Source organism: Panulirus ornatus, chromosome 9 (genome assembly GCF_036320965.1).
Source record: "Panulirus ornatus isolate Po-2019 chromosome 9, ASM3632096v1, whole genome shotgun sequence".
NCBI lineage: Eukaryota > Metazoa > Arthropoda > Malacostraca > Decapoda > Palinuridae > Panulirus > Panulirus ornatus.
Genome location: NC_092232.1, coordinates 33,144,455 through 33,163,382, shown reverse-complemented (window position 1 = coordinate 33,163,382; position 18,928 = coordinate 33,144,455). Strand labels below are relative to the sequence as shown.

The 18,928-nt window shown below is 41.2% G+C and overlaps 1 protein-coding gene across 2 annotated transcripts in view; it reads left to right on the top strand.

Annotated features, from left to right (window-relative positions):
* The window catches only part of Ptp69D (Protein tyrosine phosphatase 69D), a 669,136-nt gene that overhangs the window by 252,140 nt on the left and 398,068 nt on the right, over positions 1-18,928 (top strand). For both annotated transcript variants that reach the window (XM_071664992.1, XM_071664991.1), the window contains exons 13-14: positions 1,570-1,826; positions 10,508-10,763. In XM_071664992.1, coding sequence (XP_071521093.1) covers positions 1,570-1,826; positions 10,508-10,763 — 513 coding nt within the window. The remainder of the gene's footprint in view (positions 1-1,569; positions 1,827-10,507; positions 10,764-18,928) is intronic.

Below are 18,928 nucleotides of genomic sequence, written 5' to 3'. Positions count from 1 at the left end.
ATATTTACACATGTACATAATTCATACTGTCTGTTTTTATTTATTCCCATCACCACCCCGCCACACATGAAATAACAACCCTCTCCACCCGCATGTGCGTGAGGTAGCGCTAGGAAAAGACAACAAAGGCCACATTCGTTCACACTCAGTCTCTAGCTGTCATGTATAATGCACCGAAACCACAGCTCCCTTTCCACATCCAGGCCCCACAGAACTTTCCATGATTTACCCCAGACGCTTCACAAGCCCTGGTTCAATCCTTTGACAGCACGTCGACCCCGGTATACCACATCATTCCAATTGACTCTATTCCTTGCATGCTTTTCAGCCTCCTGCATGTTCATGCCCCGATCACTCAAAATCTTTTTCACTCTGCCCTTCTACCTCCAATTTGGTCTCCCACTTCTCTTCCTTCCCTCCACTTCTGACACATATATCCTCTTGGTCAATCTTTCCTCACTCATTCTCTCCATTTGACCAAACCATTTCAAAACACCCTTTTTCTGCTCTCTCAACCACACTCCTTTTATTACCACACATCTCTCTCACCCTGTCATTACTTACTTGATTAAACTGCCTCACACTACATATTGTCCTTAAACATCTCATATCCAACACATCCACTCTCCTCCGCACAACCCTGTCTATAGCCCACACCTCACAACCATATAACATTGTTGGAACCACTATTCCTTCATCAAACATTCTTCAATGCTCCCAGCACTTTCACCCCCTCCCCTACCCTGTGACTCATTTCCGCTTCCATGGTTCTCTCCGCTACCAAATTCACTCCGAGATATCTAGAACACTTCACTTCCTCCAGTTTTTCTCTATTCAGACTTACCTCCCAAATGACTTGCCCTCATAAATGCTACATACAAATCCATCTGTTTTTCTAAGTATTTTTTTCATACATTCTTCGAAGCAAGCACCTTATGTACACACCCTCTACCACCTCTGAAACCACACTGCTCTTCCCCAATCTGATGCTCTGTACATGCATTGACCCTTCGCAATCAACACCCTCCCATGTAATTTCCCAGGAATACTCGACAAACTCATACCTCTGTAATTTGAACACTCACCTTTATCCCCTTTGCCTTTGTACAATGGCACTATTCATGCATTCCGCCAATCCTCAGGCGTATATGTGAGTGGATGATTTTGTTTCTTAGCACTTCCTCACTAATGCAGGAATTGGTGATCAGTTTGAAAAAGATAGTTCTTACACTATAATAGGTTGTGTTCGACTAGGTTTTTTCGGAGATTAATTGTGAAAATGTATGACGTAATTGTGCCTCTTTATGTTTAAAGTGCATTGTTTCTTGTTTTTCAGTAGGTTAATATATTTAGAATTGAGGCCAGAACAAATTTGTACTCCACACAGAATCCTATGATAAGTCTTTTAAATGTTATAGGTGGATGTAGGTACTTAAGCATCTTTATATGGTTAGAAATTCAAAATTTTGGTTTGGTTTGTGCACTCTTTGTTGAGATTAAGGAAAATAGCATGTATTGGCTGGTATTAACACAAATGATATTATTTATAAACTTATTATTTCCTTTCAGATGGAATATAAAGGACAAGTACTTGTTGTTAGGTGATGGAAAAGTAGTGGGAAACTGGTCTGGGGGATGTGCATCATGCTTGGGTGAGATAAACCCAATTGGTGAAACAGCCGCATCCCGTAGCAAAGAAGGTCATGCTATTGGACCCATCACACGGGGCAGTAGACGTTCGCTCTTATCTCTTCAAGTTGCACCTCCAGTAGTGGATGGTCTCCTTTCAAAGGAGTCCAACTACACTGGATTTGTTGTCATATCAGGTGAGACTAGTTTACAAGTTTGTAATATGGGTATTAGAAAAATATTCCTGCATGTATATTTTTTAGAATACATTGAAGGTAACACATTTTTAAGCAGACAGATTCTTCTAATTACACATATACATGCATATGCATTCTCAGTGAGGTGTATATAAAAATACTTATGTATAGTATACAGGAAGATGCATATGATAGTATTAGAGTCATGGAAATTAAGCTTACCAAAGAGATATGCTCTCGCCTTTTCTACCCAGAGGGGTACATGATTGGAAGAAACAAAAAGGAAAATAAAGAAGGGGAAGGATTAGCACTCTTGATAAAAGAGAGCCTGAAGTTTCAAGAGATAATGGAAGATGGTCTGTTGAGACAGTAGATATTGGGAAAAGTGCCTGTAGGAAAATGAGCACAGTGATGTTTTTACTATATCCTCAAAAGAGTAGCAACGAATTGAAACAAATATACACTGGGATGAGAGGGACTGTTACACCGTCATTGTTAGCTAGATCTTATCTTCTCTGATACTAACATGAATGTTGAGAACATTATATGCAATATGCTAATTTGAAGAAGTGGTCATGTAATATTCAAGTTTAAATATGTAGTAAAGGAGGCATTAATTGAGCAGAGATAAGACTGGAAATAAAAGTGGATATGTGATCATGAAAACTACACAGACCTCAGTAAAATCTATGGTAAGATAGATTGGGAAATGGGATTTGGTAGCCAGGAACCTAGGGTTTGCTTTGAGAGGTTCTTTAGAATTTACAATGAAGGAGTAGAGGCATGGGTACCTTATACCTCTTTAACAGGGGAAAAGGTAAGAAAGAAGGAATGGTTGAATAAAAAATGTCATAAAACAAAGGAACTTTGAGATGTACAGCGGCAAAACTATAGAGAGCACTCTAGCTTTCCAGCATTTGCAAGTTATAAGAGAGCATGTAATGAGTATGGCATGCATAAGAAAAGAGGAACAAAGAAACTTTGAAAAGAACTTTGTGAAAAAGGTAGGTGAACACCCAAAAGTTTTTTAAAGATTCATCAGAAGTCAGTTGTCTGGTAAGGAGCAGCTACTCAGGCCAAGGAATTCAGAGGAAAAAATTGTAGAGAATAATGTGAGGATATATAAAGAACTTGGTAACAAGTTCTGTTGTACTTTCCCAGTTGAAGACACAATAGCCCTAACACCAGCGAGTTGAAATGGGGAGGATGTTTTGGAATCATTGAGATGTCCAGAAAAGATAACAGATTAATGAAAACACTTCACCTATGCAAGGCTCATGGTCCTGATAAGATTTCATCACATATGCTTAATATGTGTGTGGATACACTAGATAAAGCACTTGAGTCACTAGAGAGAGGCATAGTGCTGAGGAAATAGGAAAGGCCATATTTCTATTGAATCCAAGTTAAAGTATCCGAGATCTTTCATTGATAAGTCTCTTAAGTTGGCATAGAAATCATTTTATAGATTCAACCTCAAACCTCCCATGATACCAAGAATCTATAATTTTCCCATTTAGTGATAATTTGATATTGGTCCCCAACTTACTTAAATCCTTTAATGGGAATGTAATCTTTAGCAATAACATTACAGTTAAGAATATCTTAGTCAAAGATTCACCAGAAAAATTAATCATAACCTCGCCAGAGAATTCTGTGATTATGGTTGCAGAATATCATGTAAAAGCTTAATATGTTTTATGTTGGGCAGACTGATAAGGAGATCTCTGTTAGACATAAGCAATATTTTTATGATATCAGAATAACAGAATCAAATACTTTGTTTGATCATGTTAGAATTATGACAAGTGTGTTACTTGGAGCAGTGTTAATACAGTTATAGACTGAAACTCCTTGACCAAAGTGGAATATCATTCATATGTATTTATTTATTATACTTGATCACCGTTTCCTGTGTCAGTGAGGTAGTGCCAGGAAACTGATGAAGAATGGCCCATCCATTTATATGCACATAAATATACATAAACGCCCATTTTTTTTTTCTATTATACTTTGGTGCTGTCTCCCACGTTAGCGAGGTAGCACAAGGAAACAGACGAAAAAATGGCCCAACCCACCCACATACACATGTATATACATACACGTGCACACATGCACATATACATACCTATACATCTCAATATATACATATATATACATACACAGACATATACATATATACACATGTACATAATTCATACTGTATGCCCTTATTCATTCCTGTCGCCACCCTGCCACACATGAAATGAAAACCCCCTCCCCCCCATGTGTGCGAGGTGGCGCTAGGAAAAGACAACAAAGGCCACATTTGTTCACACTCAGTTTCTGACTGTCATGTATAATGCACTGAAACCACAGCTCCCTTTCCACATCCAGGCCCCACAAAACTTCCATGGTTTACCCCAGACGCTTCACTTGCTCTGGTTCAATCCACTGACTGCACGTTGACCCCGGTATACCACATTGTTCCAATTCACTCTATTCCTTGCATGCCTTTCACCCTCCTGCATGTTCAGGCTCCAGTCACTCAAAATCTTTTTTACTCCATCTTTCCACCTCCAGTTTGGTCTCCCACTTCTCCTCATTCCCTCCACCTCTGACACATATATCCTCTTGGTCAATCTTTCCTCACTCATTCTCTCCATGTGACCAAACCATTTCAAAACACCCTCTTTTGGTCTCTCAACCACACTCTTTTTATTACCACACATCTCTCTTACCCTTTTATTACTTACTCGATCAAACCACCTCACACCACATATTGTCCTCAAGCATCTCATTTCCAGCACATCCCTTCTCCTCCGCACAACTGTATCTATAGCCCACGCCTCGCAACCACATAACATTGTTGGAACCACTATTCCTTCAAACATACCCATTTTTGCTTTCCAAGATAACGTTCTCGACTTCCACACATATTTCAACACTCCCAGAAATTACGCCCCCTCCCCCACCCTATGATTTACGTCCACTTCCATGGTTCCATCCGCTGCCAAATCCACTCCCAGATATCTAAAACCCGTACTTCCTCCAGTTTTTCTCCATTCAAACTTACCTCGCAATCGACTTGTCCCTCAACCCCACTGTACCTAATAACCTTGCTCTTATTCACATTTACTCTAAGCTTTCTTCTTTCACACACTTTACTAAAGTCAGTCACCAGCTTCTGCAGTTTCTCACCCGAATCAGCCACCAGTGCTCTATCATCAGCGAACAACAACTGACTCACTTCCCAGCTCTCTCATTCACAACAGACTGCATACTTGCCCCTCTTTCCAAAACTCTTGCATTCACCTCCCTGTCACAAACCAACATTCACTGAGAACCAATCACTTTCCTCTCTTCCTACATGTACACATGCCTTACATCCTCGATAAAAACTTTTTACTGCTTGTGACAACTTACCTCCCACACCATGTATTCTTAATAGCTTCCACAGAGCATCTCTATCAACTCTTATCATATGCCTTCTCCAGATCCATAAATGCTACATACAAATCCATTTGCTTTTCTAAATATTTCTTACATTTTGCAAAGCAAACACCTGATCCACACATCCTCTACCACTTCTGATACCACACTGCTCTTCCCCAATCTAATGCTCTGTACATGCCTTCACCCTCTCAATCAATATCCTTCCATATAATTTCCCAGGAATACTCAACAAACTTATACCTCTGTAATTTGAGCACTCACTCTTATCCCTTTTGCCTTTGTATAATGGCACTATGCAAGCATTCCACCAATCCTCAGGCACCTCATTATGAGTCATACATCTCTGTTGGGGATGAGAGAGCTTGGGAAGTGAGTCAGTTGTTGTTCGCTGATGATACAGCGCTGGTGGCGGATTCATGTGAGAAACTGCAGAAGCTGGTGACGGAGTTTGGTAAAGTGTGTGGAAGAAGAAAGTTAAGAGTAAATGTGAATAAGAGCAAGGTTATTAGGTACAGTAGGGTTGAGGGTCAAGTCAATTGGGAGGTGAGTTTGAATGGAGAAAAACTGGAGGAAGTGAAGTGTTTTAGATATCTGGGAGTGGATCTGTCAGCGGATGGAACCATGGAAGCGGAAGTGGATCATAGGGTGGGGGAGGGGGCGAAAATTTTGGGAGCCTTGAAAAATGTGTGGAAGTCGAGAACATTATCCCGGAAAGCAAAAATGGGTATGTTTGAAGGAATAGTGGTTCCAACAATGTTGTATGGTTGCGAGGCGTGGGCTATGGATAGAGTTGTGCGCAGGAGGATGGATGTGCTGGAAATGAGATGTTTGAGGACAATGTGTGGTGTGAGGTGGTTTGATCGAGTAAGTAACGTAAGGGTAAGAGAGATGTGTGGAAATAAAAAGAGCGTGGTTGAGAGAGCAGAAGAGGGTGTTTTGAAATGGTTTGGGCACATGGAGAGAATGAGTGAGGAAAGATTGACCAAGAGGATATATGTGTCGGAGGTGGAGGGAACGAGGAGAAGAGGGAGACCAAATTGGAGGTGGAAAGATGGAGTGAAAAGGATTTTGTGTGATCGGGGCCTGAACATGCAGGAGGGTGAAAGGAGGGCAAGAAATAGAGCGAATTGGAGTGATGTGGTATACAGGGGTTGACGTGCTGTCACTGGATTGAATCAAGGCATGTGAAGCGTCCGGGGTAAACCATGGAAAGCTGTGTAGGTATGTATATTTGCGTGTGTGGACGTGTGTATGTACATGTGTATGGGGGGGGGTTGGGCCATTTCTTTCGTCTGTTTCCTTGCGCTACCTCGCAAAAGCGGGAGACAGCGACAAAGTATAAAAAAAAAAAAAAAAAACATACATTAGAAAACCCTACCAACCAGTCAACAATACAGGCATCCCCTTTTTTAATAAATTCCACTGCAATACCATCCAAAAACCGCTGCCTTGCCGGCTTTCATCTTCCGCGAAGCTTTTACTACCTCTTCTCTGTTTACCAAATCATTTTCCCTAACCCTCTCACTTTGCACACCACCTCGACCAAGACACCCTATATCTGCCACTCTATCATCAAACACATTCAACAAATCTTCAGAATACTCACTCCATCTCCTCACATCACCACTACTTTTTATCACCTCATTAGCCCCCTTCACTGATGTTCCCATTTGTTCCTTTGTCTTATGCACTTTATTTACCTCCTTCCAAAACATAAATGCCCATACCCTCACATATACATATACATATCAACACATACATATGTATATATACACATACGTATATATACACACACACATACTTATATACACATGTATGAATGTACATATTCATACTTATTTGCCTTCATCCATTCCTGGTGCCATCCTGCCCCACAGGAAACAGCATCGCTATCCCTTGCTTCAGCAAGGTAGCTCTAGGAAAACAGACAGAGGCCACATTCGTTCACACTCAGTCTCTATCTGTCATGGCTGTCATGTGCAGTGCACTGAAACTATAGCTCCCTATCTGCATCAAGGCCCTACAGACCTCTCCATGCTTTACCCCAGACATTTCACATGCCTTGGTTCAGTCCATTGAGAGCACATCAACCCTGGTATACCACATTTTTTAGTTCACTCTATTCCTTGTATGCCTCTCACCCTCCTGTATGTTCAGGCTCTGATTGCTTAAAATCTTTTTCACTTCATCCTTCCATTTCCAATTTGGTCTCTCGCTTCTTCTTCCCTCCACCTCTTGACACATATATCTCTTTGTCAGTCTTTCCTCACTCATTCTCTCCATATGTCCGAACCATTTCTACACACTCTCTCCTCTGTTCTCTCAACCTCACCCTTTTTTATTTCCACACATCTCTCTTACCCTTTCATTACTTACTTAATCAAACCACCGCACACCACATATTGTCCTCAAACATTTCATTTCTAACCCAACCACCCTCCTCTGTACAACCTTATCTATAGCCCATGTCTCACAAACATATTATGTTTTTGGGACTACTATCCCTTCAAACACCCATTTTTGCTCTGAGATAATGTTCTCTCCTCCCACACATTCTTCATCACTCCCAGAACCTTCGCCCCCTCCTTTACTGTGTGACTTGCTTCCACTTCCTGGGCTCTATTCGCTGCTGAGTCCACTCCCAGCTATCCAAAACACTTCACTTCCTTCAGTTTTCTCCATTCAAACTTACATCCCAGTTAACTTGTCCCTCAATCCTACTGAACCTAATAGCCTTGTTCTTGTTCACATTTACTCTCAACTTTCTCCTTTCACACACTTTTCCAAACTCAGTCACCAACTTATGTAGTTTCTCTCTCAAATTAGTCATTAGAGCTGTATCATTGGCAAACAAAACTGACTCACTTCCCCGGCCCTCTCATCCCCAACAGACTGCATACTTGCCTCTCTCTCCAAAACTCTTACATTTACCTCCCTAACCACCCTATCCACAAACAAGTTAAACAACCATGGGGACATCTCACACCTCTGCCACAGACCGACCTTCACTGGGAACCAATCACTCTCCTCTCCTCCTACTTGTACACATGCCTTACATCCTTGGTAAAATCTTTTCACTGCTTTTAGTAACTTACCTCCCACACCATATACTCTTAATACCTTCCACAAACCATCTCTGTTAACCCTATCATATGCCTTCTCTAGATCCATAAATGCTGCATACAAGTTCATCTGTTCTTCTAAGTATTTCTCACATACACTCTTCAAAGCAAACACCTTATCCACACATCTTCTCTCACTTCTGAAACCACACTCCTCCTCCCCACTCTGGTGCTCTGTGCATGCCTTTAACCCTCTCAGTCAATACCTTCCCATATGATTTCCCAGGAATACTCAACAAACTTATGCCTCTGTAGTTTGAATACTCACCTTTATCCCCTTTGCCTTTGTACAGTGGCACTATGCATACATTACACCAATCCTCAGGCACTCCACCATGATCCATACATACATACATTGAATATACAAAAATAACCAGTCAACAACACAGTTGCCCCCTTTTTTTTTAATAGATTCTATTGCAATACTGTGCAGATTTCATCTTCTGCAAAGCTATCACTATCTGTTCTCTCTTAACCAGACCATTCTCCCTGACCCTCTCACTTCACACTCCACCCCAACCAAAACACCCTATGTCTGCCACTCTATCATCAGACTTATTAAACAAACCTTCAGAATGCTCACTCCATCTTCTCACTTCATCACTACCTGTTCTCACTTCCCTACTTGCCCCTTCACTGATGTTACCATTTGTTCTTTTGTCTTATGCATGTTCTTTACCTTCCAAAAAATTTTTTTATTCTCCCTAAAGTTTAATGATACTCTATCACCCCAACTCTAATTTGCCCTCTTTTTCAACCCTTACACCTTTCTCTTGACCTCCTGTTGGTTTCTTTGATACATCTCCCAATCATTTGCATTCCTTCCTTGTAAGTATCATCCAAATGTCTCTCTTTTCTCTTTCACTAACAGCTTTACTTCATCATCCCAATATTCATTACCCTTTCTAATCTGCCCACCTCACACCTTTCTCATGCTTCCCCTAAATACATCCCATTCCTCACCCACTCCCCTTACGTCATTTGCTCTCGCCTTTTGCCATTTTGCACTCAATCTCTCATGGTACTTCCTCACACAAGTCTCCTTTACAAGCTCAGTTACTCTCACCACTCTCTTCATCTGAACATTCTTCTTTTTTGAAAATCTTTACATACAAATCTTCACTTTTGTCTCCACAAGATAGTGATCAGACATCCCTCCAGCTGCCCCTTTCAGCACATTAACATCCAAAAGTCTTTTTTACATGCTTATCAATTGACATGTAATCCAATAAAGCCCTTTGACCATCTCTCCTACTCACATACGTATACTTATGAATATCTCTCTTTTTAAACCAGGTATTCCCAGTCACTAGTCTTTTTTCTGCACACAAAGCCACAAGCTCTTCACCATTTCCATTCTTAACACTGAATACCCCATGTACACCAATTATACCCTCAACTGCCACGTTACCTTTGCATTCAGATCACCCATCACTATAACCCGGTCTTGTGCATCAAAGCTGCCGACACTCTCATCTGCTCCCAAAACCCTTGCCTCTCATGATTTTTCTTCTCCTGACCCGGTGCATAAGTGCCACGAATCACCCATCTCTCTTCATCCACTTTCAGTTTTACCCACCTCAATCTGGAATTTACTTTTTTACTCTCTTATCACATACTCCCACATTTCCTGCTCCTTCCTTAGCCCTTGTCCTCTCACCAACCCCTGACTTCACTCCCAAGACTTTTCCAGACCACTCCTCCTGTTTACCCTTGAGCTTTGTTTCACTCAGAGCCAGAACATCCAGGCTTCTTTCCTCAAACTCACTACCTCTCTCCTTTCTTCTCATCTTGGATACATCCACACACTTCCAGACACCCCACCTTTTTCTTGTGCTACCATGCTGATGTGGAAACAGTGAACAAGTATGAAATATATACATGTGTAAATGTAGACCTTTCTTAGCCTCTGCCCATGGATCCTAATCTGTGGGTCTCATCCTGAAAAGGGATTTTTTTTTTCATTAAATTATATGCAAAAATGTTGTCTTTGTCATTAGAATTATAGATATCAGATGATAGGGATGAACTGATATTTTGTTGCATATTTTGTCTTCTTATAGAAGTAATTTCCAGATCAAGTTATAATAGTTTGAATTACTTTTATTTCTGTATTCCTTTCAGTACAACCTGGTGAAGGGAAATTACTGACTGCTTTCAGTGAATATTTCCCTGTTGTTCAGCCAGTAGAGGATGTCATTCCTGGTGCAGGTCCTCCCATCCACATCTCTGAACTACAGATTATCTATGTGGCCTCAGGACTGTTTACATTCCTCCTTGTGCTTGCGATTGGTCTGTGTAGTCTTCTATGTTTCTATCGTAGGAGAAACAAACACCTTGAAGAGGAGGAAGTTGCTGAGAGTCTTTCAGGGTCTCTTGGGTAAGTCACTTATAAGACTTGTTTTTTTCTAATTACTTTTTACATATCTGTGAACTAAGTATTTTGTTGCACCATTAGTAACCACAGTGAAGATAGTATTATGTTACTGCTGTTGTTGTCTATGTTATTATTGAAAAGAATAATGAAAAGTAGAATTTCTCTCCAGCCCTTTTTTTTTTTTTTTTTTTTTTTTTTTTTTTTTTTTTTTTTTACCAACAAGGTGCCTTGACCCTCTAACCAATCGATTTCCAACAGGATGCCATAAACACCTCATAGAGTTGCAGCGGAAGTTTTCACTCATATATAATTGTAAAATAGTAACATATCATCTTTTACATTATAAAAGAAATCTGACATTTTCTATTTTCACAATAGGTTAAATAATGGTTGTGTACTCCCACTCTATGAATTCAGTGTGCCATCAGTAACATTAATCATAGATTGAATTTTCAAGAAGGTAATATGAAAAGTGCTGCAGAATATGATGAATATGATTAATGAATATAAGGTATCTTCAGTGAAAAGATGTTGAGAACTAGTGCCCAAACCTCTCGATATAGTTTTCTGTCCACCCCTGTATGATTTTTTTTCCAAGTTGAATAGGAGCATGCCTATCCATACAGAATGATAAGTAAACAATATGAAATGATTTAGCTGTGTAAAGTACAGGGATAAGTTGTGCCATAAGTAGTATAGATAACAGCGAAACAGTGTAACTACCAGGCTTATTTTATGATTTTTTTTCTGTTATATATAGAGATGGAACTATTATTGATTTATTCTGCTTTATTCACTTTTTTTTTTTTTTGCCGCTGTCTCCCGCGTTTGCGAGGTAGCACAAGGAAACAGACAAAAGGAATGGCCCAACCCACCCCCATACACATGTATATACATACGTCCACACATGCAAATATACATACCTACACAGCTTTCCATGGTTCACCCCAGACGCTTCACATGCCCTGATTCAATCCACTGACAGCACGTCAACCCCGGTATACCACATCGATCCAATTCACTCTATTCCTTGCCCTCCTTTCACCCTATTGCATGTTCAGGCCCCGATCACACAAAATCTTTTTCACTCCATCTTTCCACCGCCAATTTGGTCTCCCACTTCTCCTCGTTCCCTCCACCTCCGACACGTATATCCTCTTGGTCAATCTTTCTTCACTCATTCTCTCCATGTGCCCAAACCATTTCAAAACACCCTCTTCTGCTCTCTCAACCATGCTCTTTTTATTTCCACACATCTCTCTTACCCTTACGTTACTTACTCGATCAAACCACCTCACACCACACATTGTCCTCAAACATCTCATTTCCAGCACATCCATCCTCCTGCGCACAACTCTATCCATAGCCCATGCCTCGCAACCATACAACATTGTTGGAACCACTATTCCTTCAAACATACCCATTTTTGCTTTCCGAGATAATGTTCTCGACTTCCACACATTCTTCAAGGCTCCCAGGATTTTTGAACCCTCCCCCACCCTATGATCTACTTCCGCTTCCATGGTTCCATCCGCTGCCAGATCCACTCCCAGATATCTAAAATACTTTACTTCCTCCAGTTTTTCTCCATTCAAACTTACCTCCCAATTGACTTGACCCTCAACCCTACTGTACCTAATTACCTTGCTCTTATTCACATTTACTCTTAACTTTCTTCTTCCACACACTTTACCAAACTCAGTCACCAGCTTCTGCAGTTTCTCACATGAATCAGCCACCAGCGCTGTATCATCAGCGAACAACAACTGACTCACTTCCCAAGCTCTCTCATCCCCAACAGACTTCATACTTGCCCCTCTTTCCAAAACTCTTGCATTTACCTCCCTAACAACCCCATCCATAAACAAATTAAACAACCATGGAGACATCACACACCCCTGCCGCAAACCTACATTCACTGAGAACCAATCACTTTCCTCTCTTCCTACACGTACACATGCCTTACATCCTCGATAAAAACTTTTCACTGCTTCTAACAACTTGCCCCCCACACCATATATTTTTAATACCTTCCACAGAGCATCTCTATCAACTCTATCATATGCCTTCTCCAGATCCATAAATGCTACATACAAATCCATTTGCTTTTCTAAGTATTTCTCACATACATTCTTCAAAGCAAACACCTGATCCACACATCCTCTACCTCTTCTGAAACCACACTGCTCTTCCCCAATCTGATGCTCTGTACATGCCTTCACCCTCTCAATCAATACCCTCCCATATAATTTACCAGGAATACTCAACAAACTTATACCTATGTAATTTGAGCACTCACTCTTATCACCTTTGCCTTTGTACAATGGCACTATGCACACATTCCGCCAATCCTCAGGCACCTCACCATGAGTCATACATACATTAAATAACCTTACCAACCAGTCAGTAATACAGTCACCCCCTTTTTTAATAAATTCCACTGCAATACCATCCAAACCTGCTGCCTTGCCAGCTTTCATCTTCAGCAAAGCTTTTACTACCTCTTCTCTGTTTACCAAATCATTTTCCCTAACCCTCTCACTTTGCACACCACCTCGACCAAAACACCCTATATCTGCCACTCTATCATCAAACACATTCAACAAACCTTCAAAACACTCACTCCATCTCCTTCTCACATCACCACTACTTGTTATCACCTCCCCATTTGTGCCCTTCACTGAAGTTCCCATTTGCTCCCTTGTCTTACGCACTTTATTTACCTCCTTTCAGAACATCTTTTTATTCTCCCTAAAATTTAAAGATACTCTCTCACCCCAACTCTCATTTGCTCTCTTTTTCACCTCTTGCACCTTTCTCTTGACCTCCTGTCTCTTTCTTTTATACATCTCCCACTCAATTGCATTTTTTCCCTGCAAAGATCGTCCAAATGCCTCTCTCTTCTCTTTCACTAATAATCTTACTTCTTCATCCCACCACTCGCTACCCTTTCTAATCAACCCACCTCCCACTCTTCTCATGCCACAAGCATCTTTTGCGCAATCCATCACTGATTCCCTAAATACATCCCATTCCTCCCCCACTCCCCTTACTTCCATTGTTCTCACCTTTTTCCATTCTGTACTCAGTCTTTCCTGATACTTTCTCACACAAGTCTCCTTCCCAAGCTCACTTACTCTCACCACCCTCTTCACCCCAACATTCACTCTTCTTTTCTGAAAACCCATACAAATCTTCACCTTAGCCTCCACAAGATAATGATCAGACATCCCTCCAGTTGCACCTCTCAGCACATTAACATCCAAAAGTCTTTCTTTGGCTCGCCTGTCAATTAACACGTAATCCAATAACGCTCTCTGGCCATCTCTCTTACTTACATACGTATACTTATGTATATCTCGCTTTTTAAACCAGGTATTCCCAATCACCAGTCCTTTTTCAGCACATAAATCTACAAGCTCTTCACCATTTCCATTTACAACACTGAACACCCCATGTATACCAATTATTCCCTCAACTGCCACATTACTCACCTTTGCATTCAAATCACCCATCACTATAACCCGGTCTCGTGCATCAAAACCACTAGCACACTCATTCAGCTGCTCCCAAAACACTTGCCTCTCATGATCTTTCTTCTCATGCCCAGGTGCATATGCACCAATAATCACCCATCTTTCTCCATCAACTTTCAGTTTTACCCATATTAATCGAGAATTTACTTTCTTACATTCTGTCACATACTCCCACAACTCCTGTTTCAGGAGTACTGCTACTCCTTCCCTTGCTCTTGTCCTCTCACTAACCCCGGACTTTACTCCCAAGACATTCCCAAACCACTCTTCCCCTTTACCCTTGAGCTTCGTTTCACTCAGACCCAAAACATCCAGGTTCCTTTCCTCAAACATACTACCTATCTCTCCTTTTTTCACATCTTGGTTTCATCCACACACATTTAGACATCCCAGTCTGAGCCTTCGAGGAGGATGAGCACTCCCCGCGTGACTCCTTCTTCTGTTTCCCATTTTAGAAAGTTAAAAAATACAAGCTTTATTCACTTAATTATGCATATATACTCTATGAGAAATTCTCTCATGGAAATAAGTCCTGATGTAATTATAGATGAAAGAATATATCTATTTCTCTCATACTTGTTTGCCATTTTCATGTTAGAAAGTGCCAGGAACAAATAAAGACCTCACTCACATTTATTCTCTTGCTGTAATGTGGAATGCATCTAGACCGCAAACCCCTATCTACAACCATGTCCTACAGACTTTATTACTCAATAACCTTTCTTTTATTCGCATTTACTCTCAACTTCTTTCTTCTACATGTGCTCCCAGAATCGGACACCAACTTTTGTAGTTACTCACTCGAATCTGTGATGAGTGCTTTGTCGTCAACAAACAACTATTGAATCTGAACATCCTCTACCACTATCAAAGCTACATTGTTTTTCCCCAATCTGATGCTCTGTATGTGCCCATACCCTCTTAATCATCATCACTCTCCCATACAACTTAGTAGGTACACTCAACAAACTTATACCACTGTAGTTTGAACCTTAATCTTTGACCCATTTGCATTTATACAATATGTGGTGTGCGGTGGTTTGATCGAGTCAGTATTAATAGGGTAAGAGAGATGTGTGGTAATAAAAAGAGTGTGGTTGAGAGAGCAGGAGAGGGTGTTTTGAAATGGTTTTGTCACATGGAGAGAATGAGTGAGGAAAAATTGACCAAGAGGATATATGTGTCAGAGGTGGAGGGAACGAGGAGAAGTGGGAGACCAAATTGGAGGTGGAAAGATGGAGGGAAAAAGATTTTGAATGATCGGGGCCTGAACATGCAGGAGGGTAAAAGGCGTGCAAGGAATAGAGTGAATTGGAACGATGTGGTATACCAGGGTTGACGTGCTGTCACTGGATTGAACTAGGGCATGTGAAGCGTCTGGGGTGAACCATGGAAAGTTCTGTGGTGCCTGGATGTGGAAAGGGAGCTGTGGTTTCAGTGCATTATTACATGACAGCTAGAGACTGAGTGTGAACGAATGGGGCATTTGTTGTCTTTTCCCAGCACTACCTGGCACACATGAGGGGGGAGGGGGTTGTTATTTCATGTGTGGCGAGGTGGCGATGGGAATGAATAAGAGCAGACAGTGTGAATTATGTACTTGTGTATATATGTATATGTCTGTGTGTGTATATATATGTATACATTGAGATATATAGGTATGTATATTTGCGTGTGTGGACGTATATGTACATACATTGTGTATGGGGGTGGGTTGGACCATTTCTTTCGTCTGTTTCCTTGCGCTACCTCGCAAACGCGGGAGACAGCGACAAAGCAAAAAAAAGGGGGGGGGGAACAGGAGTCACGCGGGGAGTGCTCATCCTCCTCGAAGGCTCAGATTGGGGTGTCTAAGTGTGTGTGGATGTAACCAAGATGAGAAAAAAGGAGAGATAGGTAGTATGTTAGAGGAAAGGAACCTGGATGCTTTGGCTCTAAGTGAAACAAAGCTCAAGGGTAAAGGAGAAGAGTGGTTTGGGAATGTCTTGGGAGTAAAGTCAGGGGTTAGTGAGAGGACAAAAGCAAGGGAAGGAGTAGAACTACTCCTGAAACAGGAGTGATGGGAGTATGTGATAGATTGTAAGAAAGTAAACTCAAGATTGATATGGTTAAAACTGAAAGTTGATGGAGAGAGATGGGTGATTATTGGTGCATATGCACCTGGGCATGAGAAAAAAGATCATGAGAGGCAAGTGTTTTGGGAGCAGCTGAGTGAGTGTGTTAGTAGTTTTGATGCACACGACCGGGTTATAGTGATGGGTGATTTGAATGCAAAGGTGAGTAATGTGGCAGTTTAGGGAATAATTGGTGTACATGGGGTGTTCAGTGTTATAAATGGAAATGGTGAAGAGCTTATACATTTATGTGCTGAAAAAGGACTGGTGATTGGGAATACCTGGTTTAAAAAGAAAGATATACATAAGTATACCTATGTACGTAGGAGAGATGGCCAGAGAGCGTTATTGGATTACGTGATAATTGATAGGTGCGCAAAAGAGAGACTTTTAGATGTTAATGTGCTGAGAGATGCAACTGGAGGGATGTCTGATCATTATCATGTGGAGGCGAAGGTGAAGATTTGTAGAGGTTTTCAGAAGGGAAGAGAGGGTGATAGGGTGAAGAGAGGGGTGAGAGTAAGTGAGCTTGGGAAGGAGACATGTGTGAGGAAGTACCAGGAGAGACTGAGTACAGAATGGAAAAAGATGAGAACAAAGGAGGTAAGGGGAGTGGGGAAGGAATGGGATGTATTTAGGGAAGCAGTGATGGCTTGCACAAAAGATGCTTGTGGCATGAGAAGTGTGGGAGGTGGGCAGATTAGAAAGGGTAGTGAGTAGTGGGATGAAGAAGTAAGATTATTAGTGAAAGAGAAGAGAGAGGCATTTTGACAATTTTTGCAGGGAAATAATGCAAATAAGTGGGAGATGTATAAAAGAAAGAGGCAGGAGGTCAAGAGAAAGGTGCAAGAGGTGAAAAAGAGGGCAAATGAGAGTTGGGGTGAGAGAGTATCATTAGATTTTAGGGAGAATAAAAAGATGTTTTGGAAGGAGGTAAATAAAATGCCTAAGACAAGGGAACAAATGGGAACTTCAGTGAAGGGGGCTAATAGGGAGGTGATAACAAGTAGTGGTGATGTGAGAAGGAGATGGAGTGAGTATATTGAAGGTTTGTTGAATGTGTTTGATGATAGAATGGCAGATATAAGGTGTTCTGGTCGAGGTGGTGTGCAAAGTGAGAGGGTTAGGGAGAATGATTTGGTAAACAGAGAAGAGGTAGTAAAAGCTTTGCAGAAGATGAAAGCCGGCAAGGCAGGGGATTTGGATGGTATTGCAGTGGAATCTATTAAAAAAGGGGGGACTGTATTGTTGACTGGTTGGTAAGGTTATTTATTATATGTATGACTCATGGTGAGGTGCCTGAGGATTGGCGGAATGCTTGCATAGTGCCATTGTACAAAGGCAAAGGGGATATAAGTGAGTGCTCAAATTACAGAGGTATAAGTTTGTTGAGTATTCCTGGTAAATTATATGGGAGGGTATTGATTGAGAGGGTTAAGGCATGCACAGAGCATCAGATTAGTGAAGAGCAATTTGGTTTCAGAAGTGGTAGAGGATGTGTGGATCAGGTTTTTGGTCTGAAGAATGTATGTGAGAAATGCTTAGAAAAGCAAATGGATTTGTATGTAGCATTTATGGATCTGGAGAAGGCATATGATATAGTTGATAGAGATGCTCTGTGGAAGGTATTAAGAATATATGGTGTGGGGGGCAAGTTGATAGAAGCAGTGAAAAGTTTTTATCAAGGATGTTAAGTATGTGTACGTATAGGAAGAGAGGAAAGTGATTGATTCTCATTGAATGTTGGTTTGCGGCAAGGGTGTGTGATGTCTCCATGGTTGCTTAGTTTGTTTATGGATGGGGTTGTTAGGGAGGTGAATGCAAGAGTTTTGGAAAGAGGGGCAAGAATGCAGTCTGTTGTGGATGAGAGAGCTTGGGAAGTGAGTCAGTTGTTGTTCGCTGATGATGCAGCGCTGGTGGCTGATTCGCGTGAGAAATTGCAGAAGTGGGTGACTGAGTTTGGTAAAGTGTGTGAAAGAAGAAAGCTGAGAGTAAATGTGAATAAGAGCAAGGATATTAGGTACAGTAGGGTTGAGGACAAGTCAATTGGGAGGTAAGTTTGAATGGAGAAAAACTGGAGGAAATGAAGCATTTTAGATATCTGGGAGTGGATCTGGCAGCGGATGTAACCATGGAAGCAGAAGTGAATCATAGGGTGGGGGAGGGGGCGAAAGTTCTGGGAGCGTTGAAAAATGTGTGGAAGTCAAGAACATTATCTCGGAAAGTAAAGATGGGTATGTTTGAAGGAATAATGTTTCTAACAATGTTATATGTCTGCGAGGCATAGGCTATGGATAGAGTTGTGCGGAGAAGGGTGGATGTGCTGGAAATGAGATGTTTGAGGACAATATGTGGTGTGAGATGGTTTGATCGAGTAAGTAATAATAGGGTAAGAGAGATTTGTGGTAATAAAAAGAGTGTGGTTGAGAGAGCAGAAGAGGGTGTTTTGAAATGGTTTGGTCACATGGAGAGAATGAGTGAGGAAAAATTGACCAAGAGGATATATGTGTCAGAGGTG